The following is a 16,746-nucleotide window of genomic DNA, read 5'->3' as shown; positions in this document are numbered from 1 at the left end:
ATACTGTGAAAAAATATTTTTAATATTTACGATTTATACTTTTATAGTTATTTATTTATATATATACTATATATTTTGGGGTTAGACTGTCCAAATTGCACTGTATAATATGTTCTGAATTAATATGTTCTTGGGTTTTTTTGAAATATATATTGAATTAATACATACATATATATATATATATATATATATGTATGTATTAATTCAACCTTAATCTGAATTTCTGGACAAGAAAGAGGGTAAGCAGTTGAATTTTCATTATAAAACCCATATTTTTTGGTCTTTCATGGCTTATGATCTGTCAAATTTGTAGTTTTCTTTATTGGTTTTGAGTGTTTATCTTAAAACTCAAGTTTCTTGGTTCTTTGCTCTTGGTGTAAATCGAACACATTTGTGGAATCGTTTAAATATGTTGGATTTTAAATATATTGGATTTTAAACTGTCATACAATTTTTTCCATCGATAATCTGTAATTGGAAGCATAACTCTTATTTATTCAAATTGTATTAATATGTAAAGACCAAATATAACATATATCATCGTTAAATCTTATCTTATAAACCAGTGAAACTTCAAAATCGTTAAAACCAAACTCACTCCTTGCATCATATAGGTGCAATAACCATTATTCATCGCATCTAAGGATGCGATAACAGATAACAATTTGATCAAAAACCTAGATTTTATATCTCAATGATTGTGTCACCCTTATCCTGGGATACACTTCTCCTTTGATATGCTACTTGTATCCCAGTATGCACCTCTCCTTGATATTTCATCATTATAACCAAAATACACCTCTATTTGAATGTCGCCCTTATTCCATTCACAAGATATAACATATCAAAATCTCACAAGTATAAAGAACCCTACTATTCTATTTTCCAAATTACCAAATAAGAAAAGTTTGTAAATAACCACCTTATAGAATCACACAGAGATGAAGATGTATGACAACAAATTCAGATAATAAATCACAGAATCCAACTTCTATTTTCACTTCCTCTAGCTTTTGGTTTCTGCTTTCACTTAGGGGTTGTTTGTTTACCTCTTAATAGTCTCATCAAGAGGCAACCTCTGAATTGTTAAGAGACAAATCTTGTTTGGCAAAAAAAAGTCTGCCTCTTAATGTTTTTAAAACCCTCTGAATAATTTTGTATCCTGGATCTCCCTTAACCATTAAGAGCCCTAATTTAATTGTACACAATTACCAAACAATTATATTTCAGTTTGCACTATATCAAGAGAACCACTTAATCATTCTACACCAAACCATTCAGCAATTGTCAAACAGCCCCTTAGACTTAAGAAAACACACAAAAGTTTTGTTTCTCTCTTACTTTCCTTTTTTAGCAATCCCCATGAGATACACATAATATCTCATCAAATAACCATTATAAACAATAAGGCCGTGAGTGTTTTAAAACAATTTTAGCACATATACCCATTTAACCCCTCAACTTACACCATCAATTAAAAACAACTTCGAATTTTATAACCGAATACTCGATTATCACATAGTAGTTTAAATTAAACTCAAAGTAAGAAGAATAAAAACTTAAATATTTGAAAGTTAATAGATTAAAAATATATGATAAATTAAAAAAGTAATAAAAAAATATTATTTTAATAACATAATAGTCTAATAAACCATATATACTACTGACAAAAAGAATAATAGAGAAAGAATTAATTTGACATCATAAAAGTATTGTTTGGTAAAAATAAGTTAACTCATAAGTTAGTTTATTTTTTGGATATAATTTTGGATGCACATAAGTTGATTTGCTGAAACGTTATTTGAAATAGCGTTTTGGTAGTTTATTGTTATATTTTTCAATTATAACTCTCATTAACATTAATTATTATATATTACTATTAGTTACATATACATATTAATAAAAAATAAATATTAATACATTAATTAATCTAAATTAAAAATAAATTAATTAATTTTAATTTTATATTATACGTTAATATTATTTTTTAATTATTTACGATAATTATTAAACATATCAATTATTTTCATACTAGAAAAGTACTCGCGTAAGGCAGTGAGATACGTCTCGATTTTAATAGGAGCGCGATTAAGTAATTGTGTATACCATATTATAAAGTATTTAAAAAAACTTTTAAAAACTATTTTTATAAATCAAATACCACTTATTAATGCATATTACTTATAACTCAATATTATAAAGTAATTAAGCATATAAATAAAATTTATTAAAGTTTTATGTTTGAATCCATGTAACTAACTGTAGATAAACACTATGCTATTAAATACTTATTTTTATTTTCTAAAATATCTAAAAAAATTAAACTTTTCATATAACTAACCGATAAATACAAAGAAAATCAAAAATAAAACACCTCATTTTTTATTTTTTTTATTAAAGTATATTTTCTCTTTAAAGTTAAATATAGAATATATATAAAAAAACATGATTAAACTAAAACAGAATAAAATTTTATTTTAAATCTAAATTATAATAAAATTTATATAATCTTTAATTTGAAAACTCATATTAATATAAATTTTAAAATAAAACAATAATTAACTCATCTCTAACTTTTTCAAACCCCTGAAAGAAAATAGAGAAATTCAATGAACCATACAAAATATGAATCATAATTGAGAATTCAAATTCTAGATTTTAAAACCGTTTATATCATGCAGATACAATTTTAGTTATTATTAAATAAAAAATATATTTAAATCGAAAAGAAAATACGAAAAGATAACGATTTTGAGTGATGAATTATTATTTTTGTCATATTAACAAGACGTGTTCAACATGTCAGCTTTGTGTTTTCTTCGAACACGATATTTTATTTTACGGTTGAGAGAATAAATTAAATTTTATTTTAAAATATATGAATGATGAATAGATATAATTGTCGTCATATTATCATATATAATATTATACATATAGAGATATATTTTCTACTATTACTTAATAAATCAATGATAATAAACAATTTAAATTAAGTCACATATTTAAAAGCTAACAAATAAGATATTAAGAAGATATGTAGAATCAAATATCGTGTTACAAAGACCGCACATTACGCCATGACATGCCTCAGACAAAACGTGGCGTGAGATACAAGCCTTGAGCCACAAACGCCATAGCGGTTGTTGAGGCGAGCTTTTTCGAACAGTGATTGTAACAGGACGTTGATATTTATAATCTTGTGGTTGTGTTTTAAAATTTTCTTTTACAGTTGTCGTCTTTCACTGTCGTGTAAGGACAGAAAGAAAAATGATAGAAGAGACATTCATTTTCGTATCTATATGTGAGATCTAGAGTAAGAAAAACGGGAAAAGAGAGAGGGGATGTTGCAGTAGAAAGAAGGAAAAAGAAGTAGGAAATGAATTTCAATCCTCGCAATTTGTTGAGGATGGTTCTAGGGACTATTTGGTGGTTGCTGAATGGTTTAACGCAGAATGGTTAACTAGTCAGAATGCTTAAAAGGCTCTGTATGGTATAGTGCAAAATGAAATTTGATTGTTTGGTAACTATTTTGAATAGACAGTCTGAATGACAACAAATCCATTGCCTTTTATACTGTTTTACAAAGCATAAAATAGAGTGAATCAAGGAATGTAAATCCTAACAAACTAGAGCAATTTAACCGCTATCGATCTCCTAAAAACTAGGTTATTCTTCGACATAAGTATTGCATACCAAGTCAACAGTAATTCATCCAAACAATCTAAGAATTCAATGTTTTAAAAAACCCGTCATGGCGTCGTGGCGCAACCTTGCCGTCACGTTAACTCTCTTGACGTGGATGTAATGCAAAAAGATCGTTATGGTGCGTCATGTTATAGCGTTACAAGTTATATGGTTGTTACAAGACGTGGGCGGAAATTTGCAATTTTTAAAACTTGAATAAGAATAAATGTAAATATAACTTTATAGTTTATACGAGCCAAATACTTAACAAAATAGGGAAAAAGACAAATGCCCTAAATTACTTCTCAGCATACGAAAAATATTGTTCGATTACTTTTATTTGTTGTTATTTGATTTCATTACTTTGATTTTCGTGATTGATTACCAAACAGGGACGGTAAACAATGACTTATTTTGTATATTGGATATCATTTTTGTAACTCTGTATATTTGATATTAAATTATCAATTCATGGTTATTTGTTTGTTTATTGTTTTATATAAAGTTAAATTATTAATAACTTAATAATTAATTTCCGTCTTAAGACATGCCTTGGAAAACGCCATGGTCTCGCTGTAACTTGTAAGATCTGAGACTTGACCTCGCCATCACGCCTCACAATTAGGGGTGTAAATGTTGCGAGTCGAGCTCGAGTATCATTATACTAGACTCGAACTCGAAACTCAATTTCCAAGATCGAACTCGAAAACTCGCGAGTAGTAAAAATCAAAGCTCGAACTCGACTCACAAACTCGCGAGTAATAAAAATCAAAGCTCGACTCAAACTTGTTAACCATTTCTCAAATTCGAACTCAAATCAAGCTCAAAGTAAGCTCAAATCAAGCTCGAAACAGGCTCGAACTGCAACTCAAATCAAGCTTGAACTTGAATTCAAACTCGAATAAATCCTGAACCAAACTCACTCATTGAAATTTATGAAATTTTAGGGTCTTTCTCTTATATATTTTAAAACTTAAAAGTGTTCTCTTAATTTTTATAAAACTAAAGGGATTAAATTAAAAACTTTATCATAAAAAAGACAAAGCTGAAAATCCGATTCACCTCTCTTTCTTTTTATAACATTTTATCTCTCTTCCTTTATCAACTCTCTTCCAATGTGGGTAATTTCACTAACATTTTTTTTATAATTTTTCTTTGTCTTTTTTTAATTGTGATTTTCATAAATTATAATTGATTAATTTTTATAATTAAAAAATGCATAATTTTGTTTAAATATCTAAAAATATAAGACATTTTTATTATTTATATTTTACAAATTTTATCATAAAAACTGATTACATATAAAGTAATTGAGTATCTCACGAGCTTTTCGAGTCGAGTGTTGGGTAACTTGACTCGATTCATTAATATATCAAGTTGAGCCTATTCGAGTTGAATGTTGACCGAGTCGATCTCGATTAGCTCGTGAGTTTTCTCATATCGTTTACACCCCTACTCATAATCACTCAAAGTCTTGGACCAAATGTACGTAAATAGCAAAGAAAATACAATAAAATCAAACTCAAAACCCTAAAACTGATCACATTTGGCAATTTCAATAATTGCAATGGTGAGGCACAAAACAATGAAATCTGTAGCAATAACCCCTCCCATCATGCAAGATTATTAACCAATTGTAGTAATCAACCCCTAGAGAGAAGAAGAAGAAGTGGGAATGAATACGTGAGAGAATACGATGGACGGAGCAATATCGCACGGTGCTTCTCCGACGAGTCAAGATAGTTGTTCTTGTTCAGATGTCCATCACCCGACACACAAACCGGCCAAATTTCTACCCACTTCTAGATTGAGATTTCAAACCTTGAATCTCGCAGTATTATTGCTAATAACCATGTTTCACTCTTGATTATTGTAAGGTTACTTTGAATTGAGAGATCGATAGAGAGAATGGAGATTGATGGAAGGAATAACGGATAACAACCGATCATGGGAGGAGATCGACATGGGAGACTGTCGACCTTGAGGAAGGCAAATGGAAAACATGGGTTTTTGTACCATTTTGCTTTCGCCGAGATACAAAATTGTTTAGAGTATTTTGGTATCATTAAGAGGTTTTTTTTTTTTTTTGCCAAACAAAGTTTACCTCGGAACGATTCAAATATTGTCTCTTAATGGCAGCATTAAGATGTAAACGAATACTCCCTTATTATTTAACATCAAGTTGTGGCTTATTTCATTACATAAAACCAGATATCATTAATGTAACGTCCCAAAGCCCAAAAAACCTCGTATTTTTGAAACTCTTTTAGGAAAGAAAAGAAAGAAACCAGAAGAAAAATAATGATACGTTTCCTTTCAAAAGTTTCCTCCCAAATGTGAGAGGAAAGAGAAGAAGGATATGAGAGGTAATGAAAAAAAACTAAAACCCTTTAAAAAATAATTATTAAAATTACAAAATTACCTTATTTTTCATATTAAATGATATATCTTTAAGGGGTATATTAGTAAAAACGACATTTTTTCCTTCCTTTCTCTCATCATTAGAAACACCAATAATTATTTTCTTTTTTTTTTCTTTTTCCTCCTTTTAATTAAAAACACAAATAAAAAAAATTATTTTTCCTCCCTTTTTTTTCTTTTCCTTTTATTTCTCTCTAAATTCAAGAATCTATACTATATTATAAAACATTTGATAAAAACTCTTAAAAACCATTTTTTATGCATAAAGTACTGTATATTGATTCATATTACTTAAAATTCAAGATTACAAGTAATTATGCATAAGTACAACTTATTAAAGCTCAATGTTTGAATTCATGTAACTAACTGCGGATAAATATAATCAAATAGAGAATAAACATCTCATTTTGAAATATAAAAAATCTAAAATTTAGGATAATTATTGAGTTCTAACAAAATAATTAATTATTATCTTTAGAAAAAATTATATTATTAAACCAAATATAAATTACCTTCTTGTTGAATCTAAATTAAATTATAATAAAAAATTGAATCAAAAAATTACACAAAAAAAATATGAATTTTAAATAGTTAATTTGATATTAATATCGATATATTTTTGTTAAAATTTTATGATATCCTCAAATTTATATTTCATTAAAAAATAAAAACATTATCGTTTTTTCAAAATCACATAAAACCATACTATAACATCGACTAAAATAAAAAATAAAATATTAATCTCGCTGCATTGCGCGAGTACCATTCTAGTCTATATCTATACTATAACAAAAACTTTTAAAAACCACTTTTTATACGTAAAATATTGTTTATTAATACATATTACTTAAAACTCAAGATTGCAAGTAGATTGTGCATAAGTACAACTTATTAAAGCTCTATATCTGAATTCGTGTAACTAACTACAAATACGCATAATCAAATACGTGATAAACATCTCATTTTAAATATAAAAAATCTAAAATATAATTAAGATAATCATTGAATTTAACAGAATACTTAATTATTATCTTTATAAAATTTATAATATTAAACCAAAAATAAATTATTTCATTATTAAACTTAAAACTAAATTATAATAAAAAAATAAATTAAAAAATTACATAAAAAATAGGACTTTTAAATAGTTGATTTAATACTAATTTCGCTTATTTAAAAAAAATTATAACATTAAAAAATAAAAACATTTTATTTTTTCTCAAAACCATATAAAATCGCATTATAACATCGATAGAGCCAAAATATAAAATGAAACATTAAAATCAAGATGTATCTCGTTGCATTACGCGAATATCATTATAATATTAACGAATATGACACTAATCCATTGTTTAGCACATGGATCGGCCCCTTTACTCACATGATATTTAGATATATGCTGCCAAACAGTAATCTATCTTTCATGCTGCTGATGCATAACATATTTATCTTTTAATATTCAAAATAATCAAAATTTTGAGAGACTTGAACAAATTTATATATTGGTTTTCTAAAGTAAATAAAAATACTTAACTGATATGTATTAATAAACACTAATTCATAAAAATTAATTTTTAAAAGTTTTTGTCGATCAAATGTTTTATAATATAATATAGATTACCATATTTTCGAATTTTAAATATTAAAATACTACAACAAAAACGAGTTTATAGAAACACTTCCAATTTCTAAGTGTCATAATAGACCTCTTTATAGGACTTAGTTTATAGGACCAAAAAAAAATAAAACGTCTTATCTAAGAACATTGTAATAAGTTTATATGGCATTTTTTGACGTCGTAATAAGTTTTTTATGACATTTTTAATATAAAACGTCTCATTAGCAACTTTATAGGACACTATTTGAAAAATTGTCCTATAAAAACAAGTGTCCTATAAAAAATTGATTTTACAGGACACTTTCTAGAAAATGTCCTATAAAGATGGTAATGCGACACTTTGTGTTAAAAATGTTCTAAAAAAACTTGTTAAAACACCCAAAAACGTCATATAAACTTATTGCAACATCTTTAGATAGAACGTTTTATATTTTAGTTCTATAAACTAAGTCCTATAAAACAGTTTATTGGGACGCTTAGAAATTGAGATGTCCTATAAACTCAATTTTATTGTAGTAAAATTTCTCGATTATATATATATCACCATGAAATTATACATCCAAAACACCCTCTCAAATAATAATGAAAATAGATGGTGGGTGCCATATCGAATTATTTAGGATAATATCAATAGCTTTCAAGTTACATATTATTTATTGAATTATCCATGTGGGTAAATTTCAGATATATATATATATATATATATATATATATTTGCCATTAAACAAAAACGTTTATAATATTTGGATATTTCTCCTCCAAAGTCCTAAGCTTCCTACTACTTACTTTGGTGTGTGCCATTGATCAAAGTAGGCATGGCTCATGGATTTGCATCTTGCCTTCTAATCCTTCATCTTCTTCTTGCTCTGGTAATCTCTCTCTCTCTACTCTCTCACACACCCACACACCCACACTTGATTAATAATCCTTCACATTTCTTTGCTGCAGCATGCTGAAGGACGCGAAGCTATAAGATCTGATGTCATAAGACTCAATACTATGGATGATGATGCTCATACCATCCATCATCATGATCATATGCACCAACACCATGGTCATCCATCATCCCTGAATCAAATCGACCCTCAAGTCATGGTTTTCTTCAAGTTACAAGACTTAACAGTAGGTCAAGTGATGCCAATTTACTTCCCAAACCGACACATTTCTCAATCTCACCTCCTCCCGAAACACGAAGCCGATAACATCCCGTTCTCATTCACCGAATTCCCGAACCTCCTTCGCTTGTTCTCATTCTCACAACACTCTCCACAAGCCAAAGCCATGGAAAACACACTCAAAGAATGCGCGATCAAACCCATCAAAGGTGAAACCAAGACTTGCGCAACCTCGTTGGAATCCGCACACGAATTCGCACTCGAAATCTTCGGATCCGACACTCAAGTCAAAACTTTGACCACAACCCACCTCAAGAATTCAAGAATTGGACTCTTACAAAACTATAAAGTGATCGAAATCTTGCAAACCATACCTTCACCAAAACTAGTGGCTTGCCACACATTGCCATACCCATATGCGGTGTTCTATTGCCATAGCCAACAGAGTGAGAACAAGGTGGTTATGGTTTCGTTAGAAGGTGAAGATGGCGATCTGGTCGAGGCTTTGGGTGTTTGCCACATGGATACGTCTCAGTGGAACCACGATCACGTGTCGTTTAGGGTTCTTGGGGTTGAACCAGGAACCACCCCGGTTTGCCACTTCTTTCCTAGTGATAATTTCGTGCTTCTACCTTTTTCTGCAACAATGTAATCCGTATCGAAAAGAAGCTCACAACCTTCATTTTGCGACGTTAAAATAAATTTGTGTAGCAGACGGACAAGTAAATCATTATGCTCAAATGTTTTGTTTTGTAAAATTGGTGTAGTCGTTTCATAGACATAAATTGGTCTTCTAACCATTCATCTTTCTGATTTATCCAAATATCACTACAACTAAAACAAAATTGGGTATAGGACACTCCCGATCTCTAAGCGTCATAATATACCGTTTTATAGAACTTAATTTATATGACCAAAATATAAAGCGTCATGTCTAAAGGTGTTGTAATAAGTTTATATGACGCTTTTGGGCATTTTAACAAGTTTCTTAGGACATTTTTAATACAAAGTGTCGTATTAGCAACTTTATATTTTGTGAAAGTGTCTTATAAACTCAATTTTTTATAGGACATTTGTTTTTATATATAGGACAATTTTTCAAATAGTGTCCTATAAAGTTGATAATGGGACAACTTTATATTAAAAGTGTCTTAAAAAACTTATTATGACGCCAAAAAACGTCATATAAACTTATTACAACACTTTTAGATAGGACACTTTATTTTTTTGGTCCTATAAACTAAGTCCTATAAAGAGGTCTATTAGGACACTTAGAATTTGGGAGTGTCCAATAAACCCGATTTTGTCGTAGTGTACATCTGCACGTCCCACGTCCGTCACTTGCGGACCTAGCTAAAAGACAAAAAAAATCTCAATTGTAGACCTGGCCGTCGCAAGTGTGGACCTAAGTCAAATCTGATAAAAAATGTCTTTTAGCTAGATCCGCAAGTTGCATAAGTAAGATTTGAGAACTTAATGATATTTAGATAAATCATGGGGAAGAATAACTAATAGACCAATTTACACGAGAGAAATGATTATTTCGACTAATCTTTCCTTTGCTTCATGTTGTTTTAGAATAATTTAAATCCAATAATACTTGGTTGCTAAGGGGCCGTTTACTAAATACTTATTTGGTAAGTGCTTAGCGGATAAATTTTCTCATTGGATGAACATGAGAAGGGCAAACAATCTTACCGGGTAAGAGCGATGAGAAGGATGAAGAGTCTTACCCGGTAAGTGTGGATGACAACTCTTACCGAGGTAAGCGCTTACCCAGTAAATTGTAGCATTTGATATGTTTTGATGTATTAAAATCTTACGCATCAAAATAAATTATAGTGTTGACACCTATCGGTAAACAGTTACTGGGCAAGCAAGGTTAACGGCCCCTAAGTAACACCTAGGAGTCCCACATCCGACCCCTAACCTGGCACGACTTCTCAACTTTTTTATATTTTTTTATCAAAGATTTAACCACTTGAAATATCTATGAATTGTATCATCATGTTTTAACACTTTAGTAGAAATATCTATAGATTACATCATCGTAATTTATATTTTATAACATATTGAGTCTATAAATCTAATTCTATTAGATTTTTTCTGTTAAACAAGTTAATGTATAGTCATTTTGATCATTTTAATCGAAGGGACCAAATATATAATAAAAAACCGCAGTGACGAAACGTATAATTTACTATCTGAATATTGTATATTAATATATATTTAATAATTAATAATATATAATATATTATATTCAGCTAAATGCTAGATACTTCTATACATTTTTATTATAATAATATTAAATTTTTATTTTTTTATTACAAAAATATACTTTTAAAATTATTCTTTATTAATGTATTTTACTTTAAAAAATTTACTCATATCAGGGTTGGTTAACCTTTCGATTTGAATTAGAGTAAAGTATGTTTTTAGTCCTTGTACTTTGTTAAAAATTTCTATTTTTGTTTTTATGACTTTGAAATTATGATTTTCATCCCTATGGTTTATGATTCATTACCTTTTTGTCCTTATGATTCCAAATTTATTGTTTTTTCGTCCTTATGGTTTACATTCATTTCTATTTTAATCATTCATACTTAAAAGTAGTGTTTTGGTCCAAAAAACTAAAATATATATGAATTGCAAACCATAAGAACGAATATCAAAATTTCAAAACTATAAGGACAAAATTTACAATTTTTAATAAATCATAGGGACTAAAACATAATTTACAATTTGAATTAAGATGATATGATACATGTTATCAAGTTTTCATATCATGTCATTATTCACGTGCAGATCAAGATTTGTATCTAACATTTAAAAAATGGTTAAAAAACTTACTTTTTGAACAAGAAACTAAATCTTATTTTTTTTTTACAACAAAATATCTAATTTGAAAAGATATATATTATTTGCTTTTTAAAAAAATGACTTCACATATTATTTAGTAAATATATAACTAATTATTATTATTATTATTATTATTATATATATGATATATTTCAAATGCAATCATGTTCATTTGTACAACCAATGCAACTCAACCAATTGGGATATTTATGAAAATGATGGGAGTTCATTTATTATGATTTGCATATTTATAGAAGATGATTAGAACATAAAAAAGAGAGAAAAAGAGAACGAAAATAGGAGAGAAAAAAGAACGAAAATAGGAGAAACAAACGAGTCGAAATCCTTGAATCATAGAAAGTCTTGTGAGCTTTTATTGCGTTTGGTATTTTTCCTCCCGCCATACCTATATTCTATGTCGCGTTAGAGTAAAATAGGCCTAAAAAGGGCAAAAAAAAAAAAATCATGCTAAACGACTATAGATTGTCCACACTGTAACTTATACTGGGCCGAGAAATCGGATGGCTCTAACTGTCTAACCGGTCTTTAAGCGGTGGTCCTAAACCAGTCCCAAATCCTCTCTCGGACCAGGGCCAGGCCCACTTTGGCCCAAACCTTTAATTCAAGCAACAAAATTTTATATTGGTGGTTAAAGTTAGGAGTATTTTTAAGAGTTGGTTTCATCTGCTAGTTATTTTTTTTTTTAAATTTATCAAAATAGTCATAGGTCCGTAAAACTCATGTCCGTAATTGTACAACCAGCTAAAAGACAAAAAAATTTACATTTTTCACCCAGACCCTTAAATTTTTTTACATTTCTCACCTAGTTCCACAAAAAAAAATTAATTCTAAAATAAATGTTTCGAAAGTTAGTTCTTCAAAATAAGAGTCGGAGTAATTTTAGATCCGTTTTAATGCATTTTTCCATTTCAATAAACTTAGGAATATTTTTTCATTGTTTATGGTTATTCCTTTATATTATTCTAATTAATTTTTTAATATGTTGTTTTAGGTTATTTTACATTAATTATCTAGTTTATCAACTAGTTTTATCAAACATGACTAATTTATCAGCTAATAATTAACTTAATAACTAACATTTATTAGCTAGTTTGACAAAGATCATATATAAAAATAATCATATAATACAATGAATTTTGAAATAAAAGCCGTCCAAGGTATTGATAATTTATATAAAACTAAACTATTTTATTGAATATGTTTTTCTAAAGTTGATTATATCATAAAATATTATTTAAATAGTATCCACATATTCTTTCCCAAAATCAAAACTCTTATGCATCGATAAGTGACTTAGAGGCTCTTTAATCGGCTGATTTAATTATGCTTATCGGTTTATCTGGTTTTTTGCACAATTTATTTGGATTGTTTATTTACGGCTTAATCACACAGAACATGACTTAATTCACAGATATAAATGGTGTGTTGCCCCCATTCAGCCACAAAAATAACACCCCTACCCCTTATTTAAAGCACCGCCTCCTTCCCATATGAGACATCCCATCTTCGGCTTCTTTATGACCTTTTGTTTTGATGTTCAAATAATTAATATTGGAGGGGTAAATCAATCATTTATGTTATTCAGACTGTTAGTTCAGATAAAAAAAAGTAAACACCAACACTTATTTATCCAGACAGACAAATTTATCCATACAAGACAATAAAAAATTTGATAAACAACCCCTTATTTATATCTTTATAATAATGTCAATTGTATCACGATTGTCTAATTTCAGTTTAATTATTTATTTGATGAGAAATTTTAATTCTTAGCCCTTTTCTATATCTGATTTGAGAATTTCTAACGTTAACTCAATCACTCTTAAACTAGTGACTAGAATGCTAGCCGTTAAGTTGTCTTGTTACTTAATGTGCTTTTCAAGTTTGGACGTCATGTTTGAAACTTTGTTTGATTATTAATCGTTTTTTTGCCTGCTTTTTTATAACAACCTAAAACTTAAAGTATCCAAATTCTATAAAGAAAAGCCAAACCGGCATCAAAGTAAACAATTATAAGATTCCTTAGTACATCCCAATAGTTTGCAGCGGAAAATACAAATCCACAGCTGAGAATTATTATAAACTAAGTCGGCAAGCCATCCACTGGAAGGATCAAATCTTCCCCTTTCCCTTCGAGCCACTTCTACGTGATACCTTCCTGAAAATTGTTTTATTTTTGAAAAACGAGGGTTAAACCATAATGTCTAGAGACTTTCGTTATCACAAATCAACATTTTTTTAGACAGTTAAGGGGATGAAAAAAGCTCAAATTGAACACCTGAATTAACCAAGACAGGAAAGGCGTTAACCCAACTTAAGCCTCCCAAAAATCTTCTATTCTAACCCTTAAAAGAACCCCTAGAAGGATGCCCCAAACTCTGGCTCAAAACGAGAAACGAAACCGGCAAAACTACGTGGAAACAGTGCCTCACGCACCCGCTCCGCGACCTAGGTCACGCACCAAATCGCGTGGTCTTGCAAAAGTTGTTGTAACTTCATCGAATATTTTGGGTTTAAATTTTAGTCTTGACAAAACGTTGAGAAGGATGAATTTGTTGAGAATGCGAGAATGAGGATGACAAAATTTTGACCTTCTCAGCTTTTTTGTTATTCTCATTTGAACAATTTCAGTACAAATACATAATAAATAAACATATGATTAAATTGTATTATTCAAGGGGGGGAAATCTTAAAACCCAAATGAACTTTTCGATTTTGAGCGACTAATTCTTTGTACAATGATTGTTTTTGAACAAATCAATCTCTGGGATTACTGAAAGCGATTAAATATATCATTTTGATCTATAAAACCAGTTAATGTGGTAAATTCATGGAAAAAATCCGGCAAAGAACCCCAATGGATTTTCATATTTTGAGCGATTAAAACATGTACATTTTTTGATAAATAAATCCTTACACTTTTTTCCGAAGAAAATAAATCCTTACACTTATAATAATGTAAGGAATATACCATTCTTCTCTCTCAATGTATCAACATATCAGTAACAAAGTACAATGAACCAATAAAATAAATCGAACACACCATTTTCTTTAACTATTTTAGAGCATACACAAGTTGTGCTCAAAACATAAATAGATGCATACAAAAGTTGTGTCAATCCCCTTTACAGAATATATCAAAAGCTATTGTTATCCCGTTTATAAAATATTCCAAAAGATATTTTCATCCCACTAACAAAGGAATATATCAAAAGTTGCGTCCTTTTGTAATTACAAAGTAATGTCTAATCTATATTAAGAGTCTTATCTGTTGAATATCAACCTTGTTCAAACGAAGCAGCATCTTATTCATGAACAAAAAGTAAACATAAACCCTAAGAAAACCTTAAGAATTTTCAAGATGATGAGAGCCTTCACAACGAGATAGATTTGAAAGAGGAAAAACGAATCGATTGCTCTGGAAAGCTACAATACAAAAGTTTATATACTCAGCTAGAAAAATACACAATCAGTCCTTGAACTTTCATCGATGTGCACCGGTGACCTCCAGGTCGTCACAACTTTAGCTCAGGTCCTCAAGATTCCACAAATTTACAAAAATAATCGTTTCAACATAATTTCCTACAAATAACACCAGAAAACATATAAATAACAAGATTGAAGATCAATACATATTTAACGTTGATCTTTAGCAAGAGCAAAAGCATTAAACATTAAGGGTGTCAGTTGTAACTCGAAACAAAGATGGGGTTGCATGGTCTCCTGAGAAATCAAACCTGAGACTCAAATTTGTGTTCTGAAGCTGTGTGGTCGCCTCCTCACCGACGCTAGAGATGGAATAAACGTGGGATGCTATTATATATAACCACAAAGATAAAATGTCGAGACACATGGCAGAGTTGAGTTATGCTATTAGATTTGGTCATTCCTATCAAATTTTATACTTAGGGGGTGTTTGGGATTGCTTATTTAAAACAACTTATGTTTTTTTTGTAAAAGTGCTTATTAACTTATGTGATATCAAACTGGAGTTAAATAAAACAGAGTTAAAATTGTAAACTATAAATAAGTAGTTTTTCATAAGTCATGAAAGATTAACTTATTAAAAACAGCTTATTACCGGTTTGGCACCGTTATAAGCAGTTTTTTTTTCTTATCCAAACACCAGAAAACAGCTTATCACCGGTGTTAGACTGAAATAAGTTAAAAAACAGCTTTTATAAGCAATCCCAAACACCCCCTTAATGCATGTTTTTAAGTGCATTGATATAAAATTATAAAATTAAATAATTTTTGTTCCTAAATTATAATTAAGATGTAAATTTCACCATCATATTGCATAGATTTATTTATTCGTTATTGTTGTAAAAAGTTATATATATATATAGGGGTTGGTTCAAATACTAACCAAGATTTTTGTGTTAACTTTGTTAACCAAGCTTAACCAATCATATTCCATCTTTTCTTTAGGTTCACATATAACTCATATATTAATGGCAAGGGTAATTAAGTAATTTGTCATTTATGTAACTCCCAAGTCATCAATTGGGAGTTACAAATATAAAAATTTCAATAATTGATGATTATGTAATATTGATATTTTTTTATATGTGTTCATGTTTTGTAATTTCGATTTATTCTATCTATAATAACATTGATTTTGTAATTGTTAAAGAATTTCCGATTGTAAAGATTTCGATATCATTCGAGTAATATGGATAAACCTATTAGAAAACAGATCGACAATAATGAGAATGAAAATGTTAAAATCGTCTACGACTATAATCGGAATTCGAATTCATATGTAATTGTTAAAGAATTGTTCACAAGTGTTCATATGTACACTAGTTGCATATCTCAACATTGGTTTGCTTCTAAATGTGTTCATAATTAAGGAACTATTGTTCACAAACTGTTCATATTGTGTTCATATCTTTTATTTATTTATTTACTTTCGTGTAACAACTATTCTTATTATATTCATATTGTGTTCATAAATATTATACAGTCCAAGTTCATATATGTGTCAATTTTTGTTCGTATTTGACATAATGGTTCACATATATA

The 16,746-nt window shown here is 29.1% G+C and overlaps 1 protein-coding gene across 1 annotated transcript; it reads left to right on the top strand.

The window, feature by feature from the left end:
• Positions 1 to 8,479: 8,479 nt before the first annotated feature.
• Positions 8,480 to 9,612, top strand: LOC112507077 (BURP domain-containing protein BNM2A-like). The gene is made up of 2 exons (XM_025111487.1): positions 8,480 to 8,592; positions 8,672 to 9,612. The coding sequence occupies exons 1-2, from the start codon at positions 8,539 to 8,541 to the stop codon at positions 9,488 to 9,490; spliced, it is 873 nt and encodes a 290-aa protein (XP_024967255.1). The 5' UTR covers positions 8,480 to 8,538; the 3' UTR covers positions 9,491 to 9,612.
• Positions 9,613 to 16,746: the final 7,134 nt, after the last annotated feature.

Source organism: Cynara cardunculus, assembly GCF_001531365.2.
Source record: "Cynara cardunculus var. scolymus isolate 2C chromosome LG 2, CcrdV1, whole genome shotgun sequence".
In the NCBI taxonomy this organism is placed as follows: domain Eukaryota; kingdom Viridiplantae; phylum Streptophyta; class Magnoliopsida; order Asterales; family Asteraceae; genus Cynara; species Cynara cardunculus.
Note: the sequence above shows the minus strand (reverse complement) of the source record. Positions and strands in the feature narration are given on the sequence as shown.

What these genes read in the sequence shown, in the direction of transcription:
- LOC112507077 (XM_025111487.1), top strand. Translation starts at nt 8,539, where the DNA reads ATGGCTCATGGATTTGCATCTTGCCTTCTAATCCTTCATCTTCTTCTT. An exon ending in TTCATCTTCTTCTTGCTCTG is followed by an intron (nt 8,593 to 8,671) that starts GTAATCTCTCTC and finishes TCTTTGCTGCAG; the next exon opens with CATGCTGAAGGACGCGAAGC.